At 39.8% G+C, this 19,892-nt stretch overlaps 2 protein-coding genes across 3 annotated transcripts in view; one reads left to right on the top strand and one right to left on the bottom strand.

Moving 5' to 3' along the window:
- septin8a (septin 8a) overlaps positions 1-5,406 on the bottom strand; it is a 77,298-nt gene extending 71,892 nt beyond the window's left edge. Inside the window, exon 1 of one of the 2 annotated variants that reach the window (XM_057820261.1) lies at positions 5,243-5,406. In XM_057820261.1, the coding sequence (XP_057676244.1) occupies positions 5,243-5,272 (30 nt within the window). In that variant the 5' untranslated portion in view covers positions 5,273-5,406. The remainder of the gene's footprint in view (positions 1-5,242) is intronic. The other variant, XM_057820262.1, reaches the window with a different exon arrangement.
- Positions 5,407-13,473: 8,067 nt separating this feature from the next.
- On the top strand, positions 13,474-18,601 carry LOC130906326 (ankyrin repeat domain-containing protein SOWAHB-like). The gene is made up of 2 exons (XM_057820532.1): positions 13,474-13,920; positions 16,492-18,601. The coding sequence occupies exons 1-2, from the start codon at positions 13,569-13,571 to the stop codon at positions 17,538-17,540; spliced, it is 1,401 nt and encodes a 466-aa protein (XP_057676515.1). The 5' UTR covers positions 13,474-13,568; the 3' UTR covers positions 17,541-18,601.
- Positions 18,602-19,892: the final 1,291 nt, after the last annotated feature.

Here is a 19,892-nt window from a genome sequence, read left to right on the forward strand (position 1 = left end):
ATGGTCTTCAGGGTCAGTTAGCACCCTACATGGTGACTAGGTTGTAGGGCTTTTTCTTATATAACAGCGGCAAAGTATGCTTGGGGACGGGAGAGAGTGGCTGGTTCGAGACCTTTGTGAACTTAAACACAAGTCAAAACATGGCAGAATTGGTACAATCAAACCAAAGTTCTAACCATAACTGAGCTAATACTTAAACACTTTTAAAACGTGCGCTTCTGGTCAGTAGCGGAACAAATGTGAACAGGGACCGGGTGCGATGAGCATAAACGCGACCTCCCGAGTGGATCATCCAACAGGGGTGGTGGGAGTGCTCGTGGACAATTATTCACGGGCCCCTCCAGTAGGCATGTGTCGGTTACCGGTTTCAATGTCCCATGGTATGAAAACTTACGGTTTCAAAATCACTCAAAATTTCCATCATAACATAGTACAGAATTACCTGTTTTCTATGTCCCACAAATGCAGCAAGAAATCCGTGGCTTGGAGCAGCAGCGCCCACCCTCACACTATACCTGAGCTTTCCCCCCTCAAAAAAAGACAAAGTCGCTAGTATGGGAGTATTCAGCTACCGAAAAGAAACAAACGGCCGCGGATTCGAGGAGAAAGGACAGCAGGACCTCCAACATGATTTCACATTTACGTGACCATCATCCATCACGTTACACAAAATTTGAGGTAAGTAAACGCTGACATGAACGATTCCAACCAGCTACGAGAGTTAAATATAGCGTATTTAGGGAGTGTAGCGATGGTAAAACAAATAATATTACGTAAGCTTGTTAATCAGGCAGATAACGTGGCTAGTTAGCATGCGAAGACAGCTAACTAGTTTTCCTCTCTACTATTAGCCTACTTTTGTAACGTCTTCCGCCATTGTAAACATTTGTTCAAAATAACTTTTTCATAATACAGCATGTGGTGTTTTTTCTCTCTGGCGGCGTTATGTGTTGAGAGAGGGAGTGTGTAAATAATGATACGTGTCATACACACGCGCCCTGTCTCTTACCCTCGATACGAATTAACTTCGTATGTAGAGGTAACACTGTATTACAGCTCATTCCAGTCAAGGGCAACCCGTTTAAATCCCGGGACATGCGCTAGTGATTAAAGCAAGAGAGGAGGAGAGTTCACTGCTACACTCAGGTTTAGTTGTTGATTAAACAATATTTACGAAGATTGTCTTGAGTCGTGTGCGTTGTTAGATCCAGTGCGCCTCCATCAGAGGTGAGTAAATTAAGCTAGTTGTATTGTTTGTGTTCTCCCAGCTTCTCCCGTAACCCATGCGGCTGACGGAACGTACCAAGTCTCTCAATAACAGAGGGGTGTCCCAACAACTAGCGTAAACGTAGCACAAACAAATGGCACCATTCCAGATCCATTTTGCAATAAATAAAAGGCTGCGTGATGTTATCACTCAAAATGAATATCTCAATATCCCTAAAACGATAGCAGCACAAACAAAACTTTTTACAGCACAAACCAGTACAAACGAAGAATAAACGATTGACACCATTTTTAATCAAAATGGGGGGCTGGTTGACCTCAGATTGACCTATAAAATAATCGTAAATATCTTCAGCACAAATGAAACTTTTACAGCACAAACAATTGACATCATTTCTACACAAATTTGCATCTGCTGGGCGGCCAACATCCCGGAGGTCTGCATAAAACACGGATTCATTTGATTACTCTACACACAATATTCTGCAACCTTGACATGTTTGTGTTTCGACATCACTCGAGGGCTTCTTTAAATAAGCTGCAACGCGTTGGCCCGTGCGCTGCCCGAATCAATGGGAGAAAACATCAGTTGAGGGGTAATTGGCTACATTGATCGCCTAGTGTGGCCTACAAAATTCTGCCAAAGCTCCACGTGTGCCACTGACGTTGCCCATCAATAGCCACGTGCCCTTTACAACAGCGGTGTCGGTTTGTTCAATGTGGTCTCGCTTAGTTCCCAAAAAGAGACAGGAAGTCAGTCGGGCCCCGGCTGTGCAGCCGCTACCGCTGGCCCGCTGCTCTGCATTCTCAGCATTTTTCCCCCCATAATCAATGCCCCAATTTTATACTCCAAAATCCCAGTCAGCAGTAGTACTGTACTACGCGTGGACTAAAATCTCTGCAGCAGTTCCTTTTTTTCCCACAGACATGTGTTGCACAAATAAGGAGTAGCCCAAAGCCTCCTCCTAATCCCTTTATCCTTAAAACTCACTACTGCCTACTGCCGACATTTTAAGGATGTATTAAAACCTAGTAAGTAATAAGGATTAATAAGGGGTATTGGGGACACATTTAATAATAATGATAGTTCCAAATGACAACAATAAAGATGTGAAAGTGAAATATATTTAGTGGGGCTGAAATTAGGGCAGCTATCAATTATTTTAGTAGTCAAATAATCAATGAATTAGATAATTCGAAATTTGAAAAATCGGATAAGGAACATAAAAAATTTAAATACCTGAGCTGAGCCTCAAACGGTATGAAAAAAAAAATAGATAAAAGAAGATCAAAGTACAAAAAAAGAACAATAGGCTCACTTACAAAACAAAAGTCCGCTAGCTTAAATGCTATAAAATGCAAACTTTTTTTTTTTTTTTTTACAAAGCTCTTAAAATATGGTTCAAATACATATTCCCACAAAATATATATGTGTATATATGTATATAATTTATGTATGTTAAATATTGCTATTGATCTTGAAAATATAGGTGACTATCTCTGAATTTGGTGATTTTTGTACATCTAGTCAAATAATCAATGAATTAGATAATTCGAAATTCGAAAAATCAAGTAATCGGATAAGGAACATAAAAAATTTAAATACCTGAGCTGAGCCTCAAACGGTATTAAAAAAAAAAAAAATAGATAAAAGAAGATCAAAGTACAAAAAAAGAACAATAGGCTCACTTACATAGCAAAAGTCCGCTAGCTTAAATGCTATAAAATGCTAACTTTTTTTTTTTTTTTTACAATGCTCTTAAAATATGGTTCAAATACATATTCCCACAAAATATAAATGTGTATATATGTATATATGTGTATAATTTATGTATGTTAAATATTGCTACTGATCTTGGAAATATAGGTGATTATCTCTGAATTTGGTGATTTTTGTGCATCTAGCGTAAACTCTGAGACTTTCATAGCAATTTTAAGTTGTGTTATACTTATATAGAAAGTAATTAATCAGGATTTTATAAGGGAACCACTTTGAATATTTTGATGCCGCTGCTCATGGAGACTCATATATGGCTAAGGTAGGTGCCTGTTTTGGTTTTAGGTCGGTAGCATCTTTGGTTTTGTAAATATTTGAATTTAAAGTATTTGAAAATAGGCTCCCTACGAATCGGCCCCGTTTCCCGTGTCATGTCAATAGGTTATGAAGTTTATGCATCGAAATAGGTGGAGATTCAAGGGAAATTGGAATTCACAAGCAAATTGCCAACCCATTGCCATTCAGTGCCTTGCGCAAAGGCACTTAAAAAATGGGCAGTCATAGCCGGGAATCGAACCACTAACCCTTTGGTCCCAGGACAACTCGAGCTCCCACTGCACTAGGGTCACCCCTGACCTAACCTAACCTAACCTATAAATGCCCACAAATGACTTTTGGGGCATTTACAGTTACTCCCTGTTGATTTTGACGCATTTACAGGTCACTTCTTGTTGATTTTGTGTTACTCAAAACAAAATGACTCAAGAATGGACCCAAAATGAATTGGAAGAGACTCAAGATCAACAGAAAGTAACCTGTAAATAGGAGTGGAAACCTCTTGGTACTTCACGATACAATACGATTTGCAATACAAAGCTCATGATAGCGATGATCTGACGATATGGCGATATAACGATTATCGATACATTGGTCAGGAAATCATTCTCGGATATTCTACAAACAACTAATAAACAGAAAAACAAGCTTCTGCTGTGAATTGGAATGAGTTTATCACTAGTAGACGTCCAATCCATTTGAACTGGGAGGGTGGCAGCGAATGAACGAATCATTCGCTGCCAACCCTCCCACTTCAAACGAATTGAACGTCTATGGCCGTCAGTGGTAGCCAATGCCAGGCAATGAGGTAATTTTGGGACATTTAAGGTCATTTACCTGTTGATTTTCAGTTACTCCCTGTTGATTTTAGGGTATTTTATGGGTCACTTCCTTTTTACTTTGAGTTACAGAACAGGAAGTGACCTGGGAATCACCCAAATGAATTGGCAGTGATTCAAACTCAACAGGAAATGACCTGTAAATGCCCTAAAATGAACTGCAAGTGACCTGTAAATGCCCAGAAAATCGGACTGAATGACTTTGAATGCTCTGGTTTCAAATGAACGAACGTTCCCAGTCTAAATGGATTGGGCGTCGTGCACCGTCAATGCAGCCTAAGAGTTAACTGAGACACTATTATGGTGGAAGATTTTGTTAGCAACTTGTTGGTTCCTTTTTGATTATTTTTTTTAGACATTGCCACCTTTTAAAAACGATATCTCGATTCTTGGCAGGAGCATCTCGATAACCTTTTGGGATACAAAGTATCACGATATATCACCATTTCGATATTTTGTCACATCCCTACCTGTAAATGCCTTTAAATTAAGGATATCCCCGATCCTTTCACGTGATCAAAAATCTGGCCAGAATCAATCTGTCATGCACTGTCAAAACCAGGTGATTTATGCCTTCTGATTTTTTGGCATATACATTCCTGCCTTTTACGACACACTGAGACATGCAGCAACACTATTCACATTTATTTTTTTATTTTGCACAATGACTCAAAGGAATATGATGAAATGCCTTCTGACAGGCCTTAGTCAAGAAGTTGACATGCCAAGCAGAGTGGGGGCATCTTTCTAAGCAGGCACATGCAAAAGTGGAGCATTACCTGAAAGCTAACTCGTATTTCTCATGAATTCCAATGCAGTATATATTTTTAAACAACGCCCACATAGAGAACGATTATCAAGCGAGGCAGACATGCGAAATAAAAACGACACAGAGACGAAATTTATTTGTTTTAACCTGCTTCTACGGTGTACTTCCACCGAGTGGGCTGAGCCCCGCAGACTAACCCCACATTGGAGCCTCCTAAAGCGGGGGAGAGGCTTTGTCACACACGCTTATACTCTCCGTAAATCACTATCGCCGCCGTTTTTGTCCTTTGATTTTTTTCTTTAAGGAGCTTCAAAGAAAAGAAGACGCCGAGCCGGTGACATAAGGTTCACTCACCGAAAAGACGTCCACGTCCGTAGCAGCCATGGTGCGGAATGTGCCGTGTTTGGGCGTGCTGAGAGAGAGAGAGAGAGAGAAGTGGGGACGAAAGGGGGAGACGTTTTTTTTTTTTTCGTTTTTTTTTTTGTTTTTAAACTTTATTAACAACAAATCCAAATACAGTATACAAAGATAGGGTGAACAATTCACATAAAATCAACTAATTTAGAACCAACAAAAAAATAATAATAAATAAAAGGGTTGGGTTATTTTCAACACAGGCTGACAAGGAGGAAGAATAGCAGGAGGAGGGAGGGGCAAGAGCACTACCATCCACGTCACTCCGGTGTCGTCAATAAGCAAACACCATTCACTTTAAAGTGCGTACGACAGGATAAAAAAATCTTAAATAGCATTATTATGTGAATTATAATCATAGTTTAAGACGATTCGACTATATACAACAATTTGGCAAAACGCAGATGACGAGAAATTAGTCTTTTAATCATAGGCGGAGTTTGACTTTTGGGGCGGGGGAGGGCACAACATGTTGATGACCCAAGGGCGTAGGTTTGCCTAGGGACATAACACTAGCAACTTTTCAGGATGCTCAAATTGTCCCCACCGACTTTTAAGCAACCTTATTTGCATTATACAATGAGTTCAGCTATAAAGTAGGGTTGGCAATCTCTGGCATGAAGCCGATTCGATATGTATCTAGATACACAGATTACGATTCGATTAAAAAAACGATACATTTTTAAGGCCGAGCGATTCGATACTATTCGATACAGTGTGAGAACGATACGGTTCGATAGAGTGAAAACGATACAATAGTAAACATTTGTTGTGTGTGTTTGTGCTGTATTTTAAACATATAAAAAAGACCACATTTCTAATATAGCAAAATTACACAACAAAATTTCATACCAATGTTATGTTTTCTTTTTTTATGAAAAAAAAAAGACTTACTATATGACCATCATTTTGTTGGATGGGATTGATAATAAAATAAAACTCCAGTGACAGACAACAATAAAGTGCAGTAATTCAATTACACAAGAGGTAAGTAATTTAAGTGCAAACTTTCAACATAAACATCTTACATATTAATTATATGCAGCAGCTCTAGAAAAAAAAAAAGAATTAAACCTGCTAGTGTTATCATAAATAAATAATAAATTATGCTTTACGACTGGTATAATTGGGGGAATGAAAACATGGCATTTTAGACAGACAGGTCAATAATCATTACTTTAAACTTATACACAGCAAAGTCATTCACTTATGCCTGTGCTTCCTCATTTTTTATTCTTCATCACTGTCCATATCTTTTTTGAAGGGCAGATTTTTCTTGAAGAAGATCAACTAATCCACAAGTTCATGTTTAAGTAGACTACGTTTCGTGTAAACAATATGCCGCTCTTTCCACCACCGTAGTGGGTTATTTTTCAGGGTTAAAAACTCACGATCTCTGTACCGTTCCACACTTCACACAAGCTCTGTCCCATGCGAACAGATCTGGCTGCCTTCATCACTTCAAAGTCCGACTTTTGTTTTCCGGGGTGCGTTGAAAATCAATCGCTGCACGCTGTGCCCCTGCTTAACACATCAATATCCCTGTCTACTTTAGATATAATACTACAGGATAGATTAGCGTGTTGTCATAGAAATCCATTGATTGGACTGCTAGCAGTACATCTTGTTTTGTAGATACAATATATCTATGTGCGCTTGTCCTCGATAATAACGTGCGACTAGGCTGCGGGCGCAGCACATTTGTTCCCCCACACGAGTGAAGATGACTGGAAAACAGACGTCTTTGGAGAGATTTTTTTACGGCAAAAAGGGCACATGACGAGCCAGAAGATAAGCCGAAAACCTCGAAGAACCACGAACTGCAAAGGAGTGGATTCGTGACCCGTTTGTGAATAAACCGAGTGATTCGAGCACGTCTGTGCAACAGGAGGATCAGCCTGAAGAGATCGCAAATGACGGCGACCTTAAACGTACATTTGAGACAACAACTCCACCGAGGTTCTGGATTAAAGTCATTCTGGAATATCCAGACATCGCAACAACAGCACTGAAAACCTTGCTACAATTTCCAACATCGTATCTTTGTGAAGCGGGCTTCTTAATTAATGCTTAACGACACGGCGAAGTCATTAACAGTGAGAAAGCGGTGTGCAGTTGTTGTGTGCAGCTAACATGGCAGGATGCCTCTGAGGAGAACTTTTCTCCATGTCCGTCCATGATCAAACGTAAGTTAATATTCCTTTCTTTAAAGAAAGTTTGTTGTGTTTACTTTGGAATCGCTGCATTCGCGGCCATTTTTAACATTACGCGCATGCGCAGAACCGCATGGTTGCAATTTTTGATGGGTTGCAAAATTTGTCAGAACACCGGTCCGTGAAAAAAAAGACCCACATCACACCAGTCCGTGGTGCAAAAAAGGTTGGCGGCCCCTGCTCTAGACGGCAGGGTGATGGTTTTCTCAGATGTAAAAAATTAAAATGGTATCTGACTGCCACTGTTTCCTTTTCTGTTGTAGAAAAAAAAAAAAAAAAACTTTAGTAAGGGGGAGGTGTGAATACATTATAGAATTATGATTTGTTATTAATGAAAAAATTAAAAGTTCGCTGGCTGTCATTGAGTAGCATTTACGATCGCTACACAAAAATAGATACCATTTTAATTTTTTTCAGGTCATTCATTGTCAGACAGAAGCAGCACGGCAAACCGCCACGCTAAAAAATAAGTCAAAATATCAAAATGGCTTACCTCTTCATCTTCTGTAGGACCGTGGCCCCCAACAAAATGTTTACCGCATATGAAATGTGAATGGCTTCACCTTGCTGGCGTTAAACTGGTCTTTTGGACGTCCGCGCAAGTTGATCCATTCTTCACATTTTTTCCTCCGAGTTTTTGGTTTCGGAAAAACAATGTAGATTGCCCCCAAGAATGGTCAGAGACGTAAGACAACCAGAGGATGTAATGTATAAGAAAGACAGGGCATATGATGGTAAAGGATAGATTGTTGAGACAGGAGAATATCATTGTCAGTGGCGTATGGCAATGCACACAAGAAAAAGGTGTCGATAAAAATGCTAACTCTGGATGAGGTTGGCTCTTTTTCCCGTCTTTTTCAGCCCTCGACACTCAAGTCTTCTCTTTAACTGAACATTTGTATGTTCTTCCAAATCTTTGCCAGTGAATTTGGCACCCGGGAAATCATTTGCGGACAGAATTGGTAGGTTTATCTCAGTAAACATCTCGTTCGTACACTATTTCCATGCATTTACTATTAGGGACAAACGGGAGGTTGACCCACATAGCAACAATTGCTAACGTCATGAATATTAATAAGCAAAAGTGACATGTTGCCTGCGGTATGCCTTTATCTTTGGAATTTGCCAACATGGCGACTCGTCTGGAACTTCCCTCTTCTCGTCCAAAAAGAATGTGGCAAGGCTGCGTGATGCAAGTCACGACACGAGCTGGAGAAATATGTGTGTCATACTAGTGGACATACAGTGTGAACAACAGCTTAGGGCGGTTTACTGTTTTCTGCTATGTTTGCATTGTAATGATTATATTTGGATGGTAATGATCAATAAGGCCACACGAATACAGCACAATCAGATCATTTATCATTGAATTACAATATTATAAAGTAGTAAACTGATGAGAATATATGATTTTTTTATTCCGTGAAGTCTCTGGTTAAATTTTCCTTATCATTTTTTACATGTTTTTGAGTATGACTTTTGTGGGAGTGGGGTCGAAACATGTTGATAACCCCGAAACGCAGTGTCAGCAATAACATGAAATTACTAAATATATATATACTATACCAACCATTTAAAAATAAATTAAAATACCTGAGCTTAGCATCAAATGGTATAAAAAATAAATAAAGGATTAAGTACAACATGAGAGCAATTGGCTACCTTGCATAGCAAAAGTCTGCTAGCTGAAATGCTATAAAATATATATATATTTTTTTTTGACAATGCTCTCAACAAATCGTTCAAACATATATTCCCACAAAAACGGCTGGATATACCCTATAAACTAAATTGCGAATGCATAAAAAAACATTAGCTAAACAGAAACTTATGTTGGTCTTAACAAGGAGCAGCTGGATTCAGGCATGATATATGAGTTATGTTAGATTCATTGTTGCCACTAGAGGGCAGTGTATCCACCCAAATCAATAAAACTAAATGCAAACACTTTCAAAACTAACCATTACAACGCCAGTCTAATTAAACGAATCCACGAAGCAGCCAAATTTGATTCGAAATCGAATTAGCGTGTTAATCGATTCATCGTTGCAGCACTATGATATAATATACACACCGTAATTTTCGGACTATAAGCCGGTCCTTTTTTTCCCTCGTTATAGTCCAGTGCTGCTTATTTGTTGATTTATTTGGGTTTATAGGGAACACTTTATTTGACAGCGGCATCATAAGACTGTAATAAGACCGTCATAATAATGACATGACACTGTCATGAGCATTAATGAATGCTTATGGCAGATGTCATGAAGTGTCATCCAGCAAGTTTTGTCACTGACTCCATTTATGTCAAGCTCGGATCTTTTACATCCATACAAAAGTCAGATCATTTGCCAGATGACACTAAATGACATCTGTCAAAAGCATTCAATAATGTTCATGACAGCATTGTTCTGTCCTCACTAAACGTGAAGTTGTTCAGCTTGACAGACATTAAACAGGGCAATTGTGCTTTTGGAAGCTTTTTACTTACTTCACTTTTGACAATTTGTTAAGCTGTAACAGACATATACACTTATGTTCAAAAGGACACACGTTTTAACAATAAAACACTTGACACAAAACAATTGGTATTCAAACGTCCATGTAGTCTGATCAAAATGTAATCGATTAAATTAGCCTAATTTGTCTCAGAAAAATCACCTATCTTAAATGCTATAAATGCTAACATATTTACAATTCTCATAGCAAATCGCTCACACCGAACTCCACGAACTGTAACTCTAAACCTAATTACAAATGCATACACAATCATATATTAGCTGAAACGACTTACAGCCTTAGGTGTTGCCAAACCAGAGCGCAGCTGTCCTTTATCCATGTCAGACATCTGAGTCTGCTTGTCAGTCATACAAGGTGACAGTCCAGCTAGACTGGGGGTCAGCAACCTGCGGCTCTAGAGCCATATGCGGCTTTTTAGCGCTGCCTTAATGGCTCTCTGGAGCTTTTTCAAAAATGTTTGAAAATGGAAAAAGATGTAGGAGGGAAATATATTTTTAGTTTTATTGTGGTTTTTGTTGGACAAACATGACACAAACATTCTTCTAACTCATTAATATTGTAATGAAGTTAAACTTCAGGTGGCATTGTACAACAGAGTAGTCACATGGTACATCATTATCTACAGGATGCACTGCAGGCCAAATAAACATTTAATGTATTTTCTGCACTATAAGGCTCATCTTCAATGAATAGCTTATTTTAAAAACGTTTTCATGTATATGGCGCACTGCATTATAAGGTGCAGTAGTAGAAGTAGTAGTAGTGGTCGGCATTGTGTTATGCACCCACAAGATGGAGCCAAGCTAAATGGAATGTCATGCCATTATTACCCAATATTGATCCATATATAAGGCACATCGGATTATAAGCCACACTGTCGGCTTTTGAGAAAATTTAAGGTTTTCAAGTGCGCCTTTTAGTGCGGAAAATACAGTAATCATTAAGGCTCATTATGTATTTGTAGCCAACTTAGTCATTTTGATAGTAGGCTAATATAGCTGAGATAGATACATACAGCATGTGTTGCCTTATAAGCTTTGTATAAGGCTTTCGTTTCTTTGCAGACATTTTTTTTTTTTTTTGTGGCTCCAATAGGGCTCTTTAAACATTTTGGGTTGGCGACCCCTGAGCTAGACCCAATGCTGCCACCAGTGGGCAGTGTATCCTCCATCATTAAAACAAGATACAATCCTTTTTTGGGTAGTATTTTGCATTGTTAAAGGGTTAACTCCGACTTATGCGGAAATTCGAGTTACGTCGCCAGTGTAGGAACGGAATTCGTTTGTAACCCGGGGACTACCTGTATATAATTTTTTGCTTAAAAATAGTCTTTTAGGCTTATTTTCAAAAAGCTATTTTTCCTGTTGTTGTCAGACGTCTTAGTCATACAAGGCGACAGTCCAGCCAGACCCAACACTGCCACCAGAGGGCAGCGTATCCTCCAACATTGAACAAAATTACTGGTGCACGATAATTATTGGTCTGATAATTACCGGTCCGATAAAAGGAATTATGACGTCATCCCGATAAATCCAATAACATTATTAATAGGACCTATAATATGTATTGTGCTGGTTTACAGTTTACATTGACTTTATACACGAGTATAGGAAAGCAGTTGACCATTTGCGGGGCATTGCTCCCACCTGCTGGTCAGAATAATTTGTTGCATCTATTTTTTGTCACAGTAGTTTGTTTTGTTCACATTACAAGCTCATTCACATACACATTGCGGTGTCTAGCGGTCGCATTGACAATCGTGAATGCTTTCTGTTATGTTTCCGCCTCGGAAATATGTAAGTATTTTATGTTTACTATAACATATGAATGTGCACCATATGTTTACTTCTGTGGTAAAGGGTCATATGTACAGAACTTAATAAGTTGTTGTGTTTTTGAAGCCAGCCAATGCTTTAGTAGCTCAAGCTAGTGTGCTATGCTATACATATAATAGTTGTGTATATAGGTGTATTGTGCAGTTTGTTGTATATTGAGTATTGAATATGTGTATTTTTCTGTTGTACTTTCACATTATTAAGACGAGTGTCTTCCCATAAAAGCAAGAAAAGACCAAGCCTTGTGGTTTAGGGAAGTGCATTCATTTTTAGCTGGCTGTCGGGCGGTGCAGAAGTGAAATGCACTGTTTTGTTTATGTCATTATGAAAAATCTGGTGAAATCAAAGGAAAATCTATTTTGAATCCACAACTAGTTTTTTTTTTTTTTTTTTTTTCAACCTCCAGGTGTTCAAAAACTCAGGTTATACATTTAAAAAAAATTAGGGCTATCAAACGATTAAAATTTTTAATCGAGTTAATTACAGCTTAAAAATTAATTAATCGTAATTAATCGCAATTCAAACCATCTATAAAATATGCCATATTTTTCTGTAAATTATTGTTGGAATAGAAAGATAAGACACAAGATGGATATATACATTCAACATACGGTACATAGGGACTGTATTTGTTTATAACAATAAATCAACAAGATGGCATTACCATTATTAACATTCTGTTAAAGCGAGCCAAGGATAGAAAGACTTGTAGTTCTTAAAAGATAAATGTTAGTACAAGTTATAGAAATTTTATACTAAAACCCCTCTTAATGTTTTTGTTTTAATAAAATTTGTAAAGATTTCAATCAAAAAATTAACTAGTAGCCCGCCATTGTTGATGTCAATAATCACACAATGCTCATGGGTGTTGAAGCCTATAAAATCAGTCACACCCAAGCGCCAGCAGAGGGCGGCAAAACTCCATAAAACACAATTAACATGTGGGCATTTCACTCTACTGTCATTTAAACCTGTCTGAGTGGGACATGTGCGTTAATTGCGTCAAATATTTTAACGTGATTTATTTGAAAAATTAATTACCGCCCGTTAACGCGATCATTTTGACAGCCCTAAAAAAATATATATATTTATTATCGGTTATCGGTATCAGCTTTGAGGAGCAGGACATTATCGGTATCGGTTTCAAAAAATGGATATCGTGCACCCCTAAACAAAATACAATATTTTTGGACTTTTTGGATAGTTTTGGGGGGGAATTTAAAGGGTTAATTCCAACTAACGCAGAAATTTGGGTTACATTTCCGGCTAGGAACAGAACTCATTTGTAACCTGGGGACTACCTGTACATCTGTCAATTTTTGTCAATTGCTTTTTTTGATGCAAATGTTTGTAAACATGTAAGTTAAAAAAGTACATAATCTTGCTTATATTCGAAATTCCTTTTGTAGTTCTAAAGTCCATTATTCTATTGCTACCTTATACATTTGAGTATGACATTTTTATTTCTTAAAATACAAAGTACAACAAAAGAAAACGAACAATTAAGCTATTTATAATTAAAAATAAAGTGGTCATGTGGATGGAAAAAAAAGTACTCGCGTTAAAAGTTTAGCTGACGTCATAGAAAGAAGCAGGTAGGCACGAGGGGGCGGAGTCGGTCAAGGTGCGCGCACGACGTTGACAGCGCCAAAGGAGAGCAAGCTTTGTCTTTTATTTCCTTTGAGGGGGAAAAAAAAAAAGATGTTGAGCAAAGAAAGCGTTGTGTCTGTACTTCAGTCCGATGGCGGCCGAGTGAGCAAAGCCAATCTTGTGGCTCGCTTTCAAAGCGCGCTGGAGTGTCACGACCACGACGAGAGGGCTCGCAACAGGGAACTCTTCAAAAACCTCGTCAACAGCGTCGCTTACGTCAAACGAGGCGATGACGGTGTCCAGTACGTACTGCTTAAGAAAGCGTACCTTATTGGAAAACAACAAGATGGACAGTCCGGGACTTTGAGCAGTGCCGAGAGGGAAGAGAAAGACAAGAAGGGTCAGGAAGGAGCACCTGAGAACTTTAAGGACTCAAGGAATTCTTCTGGACTGGAGCAGGAAGGTGAGCAGGACTGTTGTGAACCTCAAAAGTGATGCTGGACAGCAGTGGCGTCGTTAAAGAGCATACGACAGGAGAAAAAAAAAAAAGTCTTAAATAGCATTATTATGTGAATTACAATCATATTTTGAAACGATTCGACAATATACAACAATTTAGCAAAGCGCAGATGACGAGAAATTAGTTTTTTAATCTGCCGGTTAGCCACGCCTACCATTATAGGGCTCTAGCGTCCCCAACAGGTGGATGACGTCAGCGGGAGACTGGGCTCATCGATTTTACTATTCAGCCCATTGAGGGGGAATTATTCAGAACGAGGAAAACGCGACCAAGAGAGCCGCAAAATGTCATTGTTTCATTCTCTCGACTCCAATATTTTTACAGGATATTCTTTTTATCCAAGTATTTTTCCACAATAGCTAAATAAATGGCTTGAGAAGGACCAGTCAGCCCGTTGAGGGGGAACTATTCAGAACGAGGAAAACGTGATGAAGAGAACCGCAAAATGTCATTGTTTCAGTCTCTTTACTTCAATATTTTTACAGGATATTCTTTTTATCCAAGTATTTTCCCCAATTGCTAAATAAATGGCATGGTCATGACAAATAACAGTCTTGTGCTAACTGGAATATGAAATAATAAAAATGCACTTATTCAGGACGACATGGCAAAATTACTCCATAATGGTCAAAACTGTCGACTTCACCTTTACTGTCGCACCTCCTAAACAATATTTTACGCCACCTAAATCGGATATATGTCGTTTACATTCCTCGGCTTCGGAGAATGTAAACAAACCAAGAGGCGTGACAGCTAGCCGACATACTAACCCGAACCGAGTGATGTTTCAAAGTCTTCGAAGCGGAAAATCACACATAACTAGCCCGGATTATTCGACATGACAACTGGGTTGTCGATTGTCTTTGCGGATCGGCAGACCGCCCAGCGGAGAGCAATGTACAGCTCGTTCCCCGGAGGAGGGCGGCTGCAGTTGTTGTGCAGCTAATGTGCAGCTAATGTGCATGAGGAGAGCTTTTTACATGCCTATCAGTGATCAAACGTAAGTAGTCCTTTATTTAAAGAAAGTTTGTAGTGTTTACTTTGTAATCGCTGCATTCGTATTTGACATAATACAAAACAAGATGTTTACTCACTTCCTCATAAGTCCAATGGTCCCACTGTAGTAGGGCTTGTTATGGCCAATATCCACGGTAAATGGGAACCTTTTGAAAATCCAAAAAGGTGCAAACGCCTGTCCCTCATACAGTAAGATTTTTCTGCAGCCGTTTGGCTGGCGTGATGCAAAAAATAAACGTATCAGTCCACAAAATCAGCTGAATCCTTAGTCCTCATACACAACAGTACGGCTGTATAGTGAAGAGGACGCCTTCATCTGTACATGTCACAGCGCCCTCCTCCTCAAGGCATGACCGAAGCCGGAAGTCGCTCATTTTCATGGCGCGGGATTAAAAAAAACTAAATAAATATAGCGATCGCTTCCACACACATCCAAGCGGTCCATATCATTCAGGAGCATAAAATACCGCGTGTATTATGAAATAAACATGCTTTTTCGTCTCACATGCACTTTAAAGGCATTGTGAAGGTACTAGTAGTGTGTGCACATTATCAGTCTTTGTTAGCCGTTTGTGAAGTTTTTTTGCTTGTACGCTACATTCACTTACAGTACTGTGCAAAAGTTTCAGGCAGGACACCTGCCTAAAACTTTTGCACAGTACTGTGTATATATATTATATATATGTGTGTGTGTGTGTGTATATATTAGGGCTGTCAAACGATTAAAATTTTTAATCGAGTTAATTACAGCTTAAAAATCAATTAATCGTAATTAATCGCAATTCAAACCATCTATAAAATATGCCATATTTTTCTGTAAATTATTGTTGGAATGGAAAGATAAGACACAAGATGGATATATACATTCAACATACGGTACATATGGACTATTTGTTTATTATAACAATAAACCAACAAGATGGCATTAACATTATTAACATTCTGTTAAATCGATCCATGGATAGAAAGACTGAAGAAAAATGTTAGTACAAGTTATAGAAATGTTATATTAAAACCCCTCTTAATGTTTTCGTTTTAATAAAATTTGTAAAATTTTCAATCAAAAAATAAACCAGTAGCCTGCCATTGTTGATGTCAATAATTACTTACACAATGCTCATGGGTGCTGAAGCCTATAAAATCAGTCGCACCCAAGCGCCAGCAGAGGGCGGCAAAACTCCATAAAACACAATTAACAAGTGAGCGTTTCACTGTACCGTCATTTAAATGTATCTGAGCGGGGCATCTGCGTTAATTGCGTCAAATATTTTAACGTGATTAATCAAAAAAATTAATTAACGCCCGTTAACGCGATAATTTTGACAGCCCTAATATATATATATATATATATATATATATATATATATATATGTATATACAGTATATATACAGTACTGTACATCCCAAAAACCTAGTGAGGCCCCTGCTGGACAGGAACAAAAAATGAGCTGGGACGGTGCTATGTTGAAATGAAACAAGAATACTGTCTTCAAACAGGTTATGTGGAGCACGATTCACCTGAAACCGTTGCGAGTGCATCGAAACATTCTGGACAGGAAGAGGAAGGTCAGCAGAAGGATTCCAAAAGTTGGACTGCAAAGGAAGAAGACGACAGCTCGCTGGTGACACTTCCACTCAAGACTGCGGAGCCCTCAAAGAGTCGATCCGAAGAGGAATCCACTGAACATCTATCTCCTTTCGAGCTAGCGTTGCAGAGGAGCAAATATTCTGATATGAGAATTAAGCAGCCATTGAAGGTAGAGGGGGCTACCAAACCGTACGCCTTGCCTCTGAGGATGCCCCCCACGAGCAAGGTGGAGTTCAAACCAAAAGTGGACCCGGACGAGCCCCTTAAACTCGATTCCGTCCGAAGCAAGGTGAAGACCTCTAAAGAGTCCAACGAGTCCAGAACCCCCTCGGCGGTTCCGCTTGAGCATTCGGAGCACGAGTGGTTGGTCAAGTGCGCCTCGGGCCAATGGAGCCAGGTCTACGGGCTCCTCCTGAAGGACCGTCATCTGGCCAGCAAGCGGGACTTCATGTCGGGCTTCACCGCCCTGCATTGGGCGGCCAAGTGCGGCAATAGCGACATGCTGGTGAAGATCCTGGACGCGTCGCAGACACCCGGCACGGGCGTGGACGTCAACGCCCGGAGCAACGGAGGCTACACGGCTTTGCACGTGGCCGCCCTGCACCGGCAGGACTACGTGGCAGCCATGCTAGTGGGTGAGTACGGTGCCAACGTGAAGGTCCGCGATAACTGTGGCAAGAGGGCGTACCATTACCTACACCGGGACACGGCGCAGAGCGTCAAGGAGATGCTGGGAGCGCCCAAATTTGAGCAATCTTCTAACTGGCCAGAAGGGGTCGAGATCTTGCCGGAACTGTCCAAAAAGAATTCCATAAGCCGCATCTTCCAGCCGCATCTGTCGGCGCAAAGGAGGAAGCACAAGTCGAGGACGGCCTTCTTGTCTCTGGATGAAGAGCCCGAGGATCAACGACGCGATTCAGCGTTCAGGCAACGACGCACTTCAGATGCTTTTGCGTAGTGTTAAACGTGGACAAATATGAAGAAGTTCAATCATCGGTTCTAGCTCAGGTATTGTTAAAGCTTTTGAAAGCTTAGGTTTAAAAGAATTGTAAATATCCTCCTTGCCTCCTCAGGTGTAGTTTTGGCTAAGCAAAGGATCGTCTCTAAGATGCTAGTCACATGATCTGTTTGAAAAATAATTTTCACCCATTATGGAATACTTTGTCGGATTCTTGTTCATTTCATTCGTTTTTGTTGTTTTATTGCTTTACAACTTTTATAGACAACATTTTAACAGCTAGTTTGGACGTTATTTGTTAGTTTCAGGGCTCCGGAGTGGCTAAGCTAGCACGAGTCAATGGTATCTGCTTAGCATTCCAATAAAAAAACAACAACATATGCCCGTATAAGAATCACCGATGACCCTGTTTTTTTTTAGCGGGCAACATTGATTATAGCTTAAATGTTATACAATGCTAATGTTAACAACAATAGCGTACTGCACGAATGCTATTTTAGACCGTGACATCGCATCGTTTTAAGCCAGCTGACTTTTGCTATGCAAGTTAGCCAATTGTTGTAAACATTAGCGTTATATAGCATTTAAGCTAGCGGACTTTTGCTATGTAAGTTAGCCTACTGTTGTGAATATTATCACTATATAGCATTTAAGCTAGCAGACTTTTGCTATGCAAATTAGCCAACTGTTGTAAAAGATAGCATCATATAGCATTTAAGCTAGTGTACTTTTACCATGCAAGTTAGCCAATGGAGTACCGCACGCTTCACATCACTTTCGCTCATTAATATTCATGATGTTGGCTACTATTGCTAAGAGGGGGGGGGGGGCAAGCTCCCGTTTGTCCCCAATAGTAAATGAATGGAAATAGTGTACGAAGAAGATGTTTACGGCGCTATACTTACCAATTCTGTCCAAAAATGATGTCCCTGGTGCAAACATACAAATGTTCAGTTAAAGATTCTTCACATTTTTTCCTCCCAAGTTTGTGGTGTCGGGAAACGTATGAAGAAAACATCCTTCATATGTCGTAATGTCTAGAGTCGTTTCTACAAGTTCCATATCAGCAGTGCTTGATCGGCATGTTCGTTTTTGAAGTATCACCGGAGAAAACTAGCAGAAGTACAGTGGGGCAAATAAGTATTTAGTCAACCACCAATTGTGCAAGTTCTCCTACTTGAAAAGATTAGAGAGGCCTGTAATTGTCAACAGGGGTAAACCTCAACCATGAGAGACAGAATGTGGGGAAAAAGAAACAGAAAATCACATTGTTTGATTTTTAAAGAATTTATTTCCAATGTAAAGTGGAAAATTAGTATTTGTTCATTTACAAACAAGCAAGATGTGGCTGTCAATGAGGTCTAACGTCTTCTAACAAGGTCTAACGAGGCTCCACTCGTTACCTGTTTTAATGGCACCTGTTTTAACTCATTATCGGTATAAAAGACCTGTTCACAAGCTCAGTCAGTCACACTCCAAACTTCACCATGGCCAAGACCAAAGAGCTGTCGAAGGACACCAGAGACAAAACTGTAGACCTGCACTAGGCTGGGAAGACTGAATCTGCAATAGGTAAAATGCTTGGTGTAAAGAAATCAACTGTGGGAGAAATTATTAGAAAATGGAAGACATACAAGACCACAGACAAACTCCCTCGATCTGGGGCTCACCCCGTGGCGTCAAAATGATAAGAACAGTGAGCAAAAAATCCCGGAACCACACGGGGGGACCTAGTGGATGACCTACAGAGAGCTGGTATCACAGTATCAAAGGCTACTATCAATAACACAATGCGCCGCCAGGGACTCAAATCCTGCACTGCCAGACGTGTCCCCCTGCTGAAGAAAGTGCACGTCCAGGCCCGTCTGCGCTTCGCTAGAGAGCATTTGGATGATCCAGAAGAGGACCTTGAGAATGTGTTATGGTCAGATGAAACCAAAATGGAACTTTTTGGTAGAAACACAGGTTCTCGTGTTTGGAGGAGAAAGAATACGGAGTTGCATCCGAAGAACACCATACCCACTGTGAAGCATGGGGGTGGAAACATCATGCTTTGGAGCTGTTTTTCTGCAAAGGGACCAGGACGACTGATCTGTGTAAAGGAAAGAATGAATGGGGCCATGTATCGAGAGATTTTGAGTGAAAATCTCCATTCATCAGCAAGGGCATTGAAGATAAGACGTGGCTGGGTCTTTTAGCATGACAATGATCCCAAACACACAGCCAGGGCAACAAAGGAGTGGCTTCGTAAGAAGCATTTCAAGGTCCTGGAGTGGCCTAGCCAGTCTCCAGATCTCAACCCCATAGAAAATCTGTGGAGGGAGTTAAAAGTCCGTGTTGCCCAACGACAGC

This window comes from Corythoichthys intestinalis, chromosome 18, assembly GCF_030265065.1.
Source record: "Corythoichthys intestinalis isolate RoL2023-P3 chromosome 18, ASM3026506v1, whole genome shotgun sequence".
Taxonomy (NCBI): domain Eukaryota; kingdom Metazoa; phylum Chordata; class Actinopteri; order Syngnathiformes; family Syngnathidae; genus Corythoichthys; species Corythoichthys intestinalis.

Excerpts from the sequence above, each read along its gene's own strand:
- LOC130906326 (XM_057820532.1), top strand. The coding sequence starts at position 13,569 with ATGTTGAGCAAAGAAAGCGTTGTGTCTGTACTTCAGTCCGATGGCGGC. Across the intron at positions 13,921-16,491 it reads TTCTGGACTGGAGCAGGAAG|GTTATGTGGAGCACGATTCA; the intron begins GTGAGCAGGACT and ends GTCTTCAAACAG.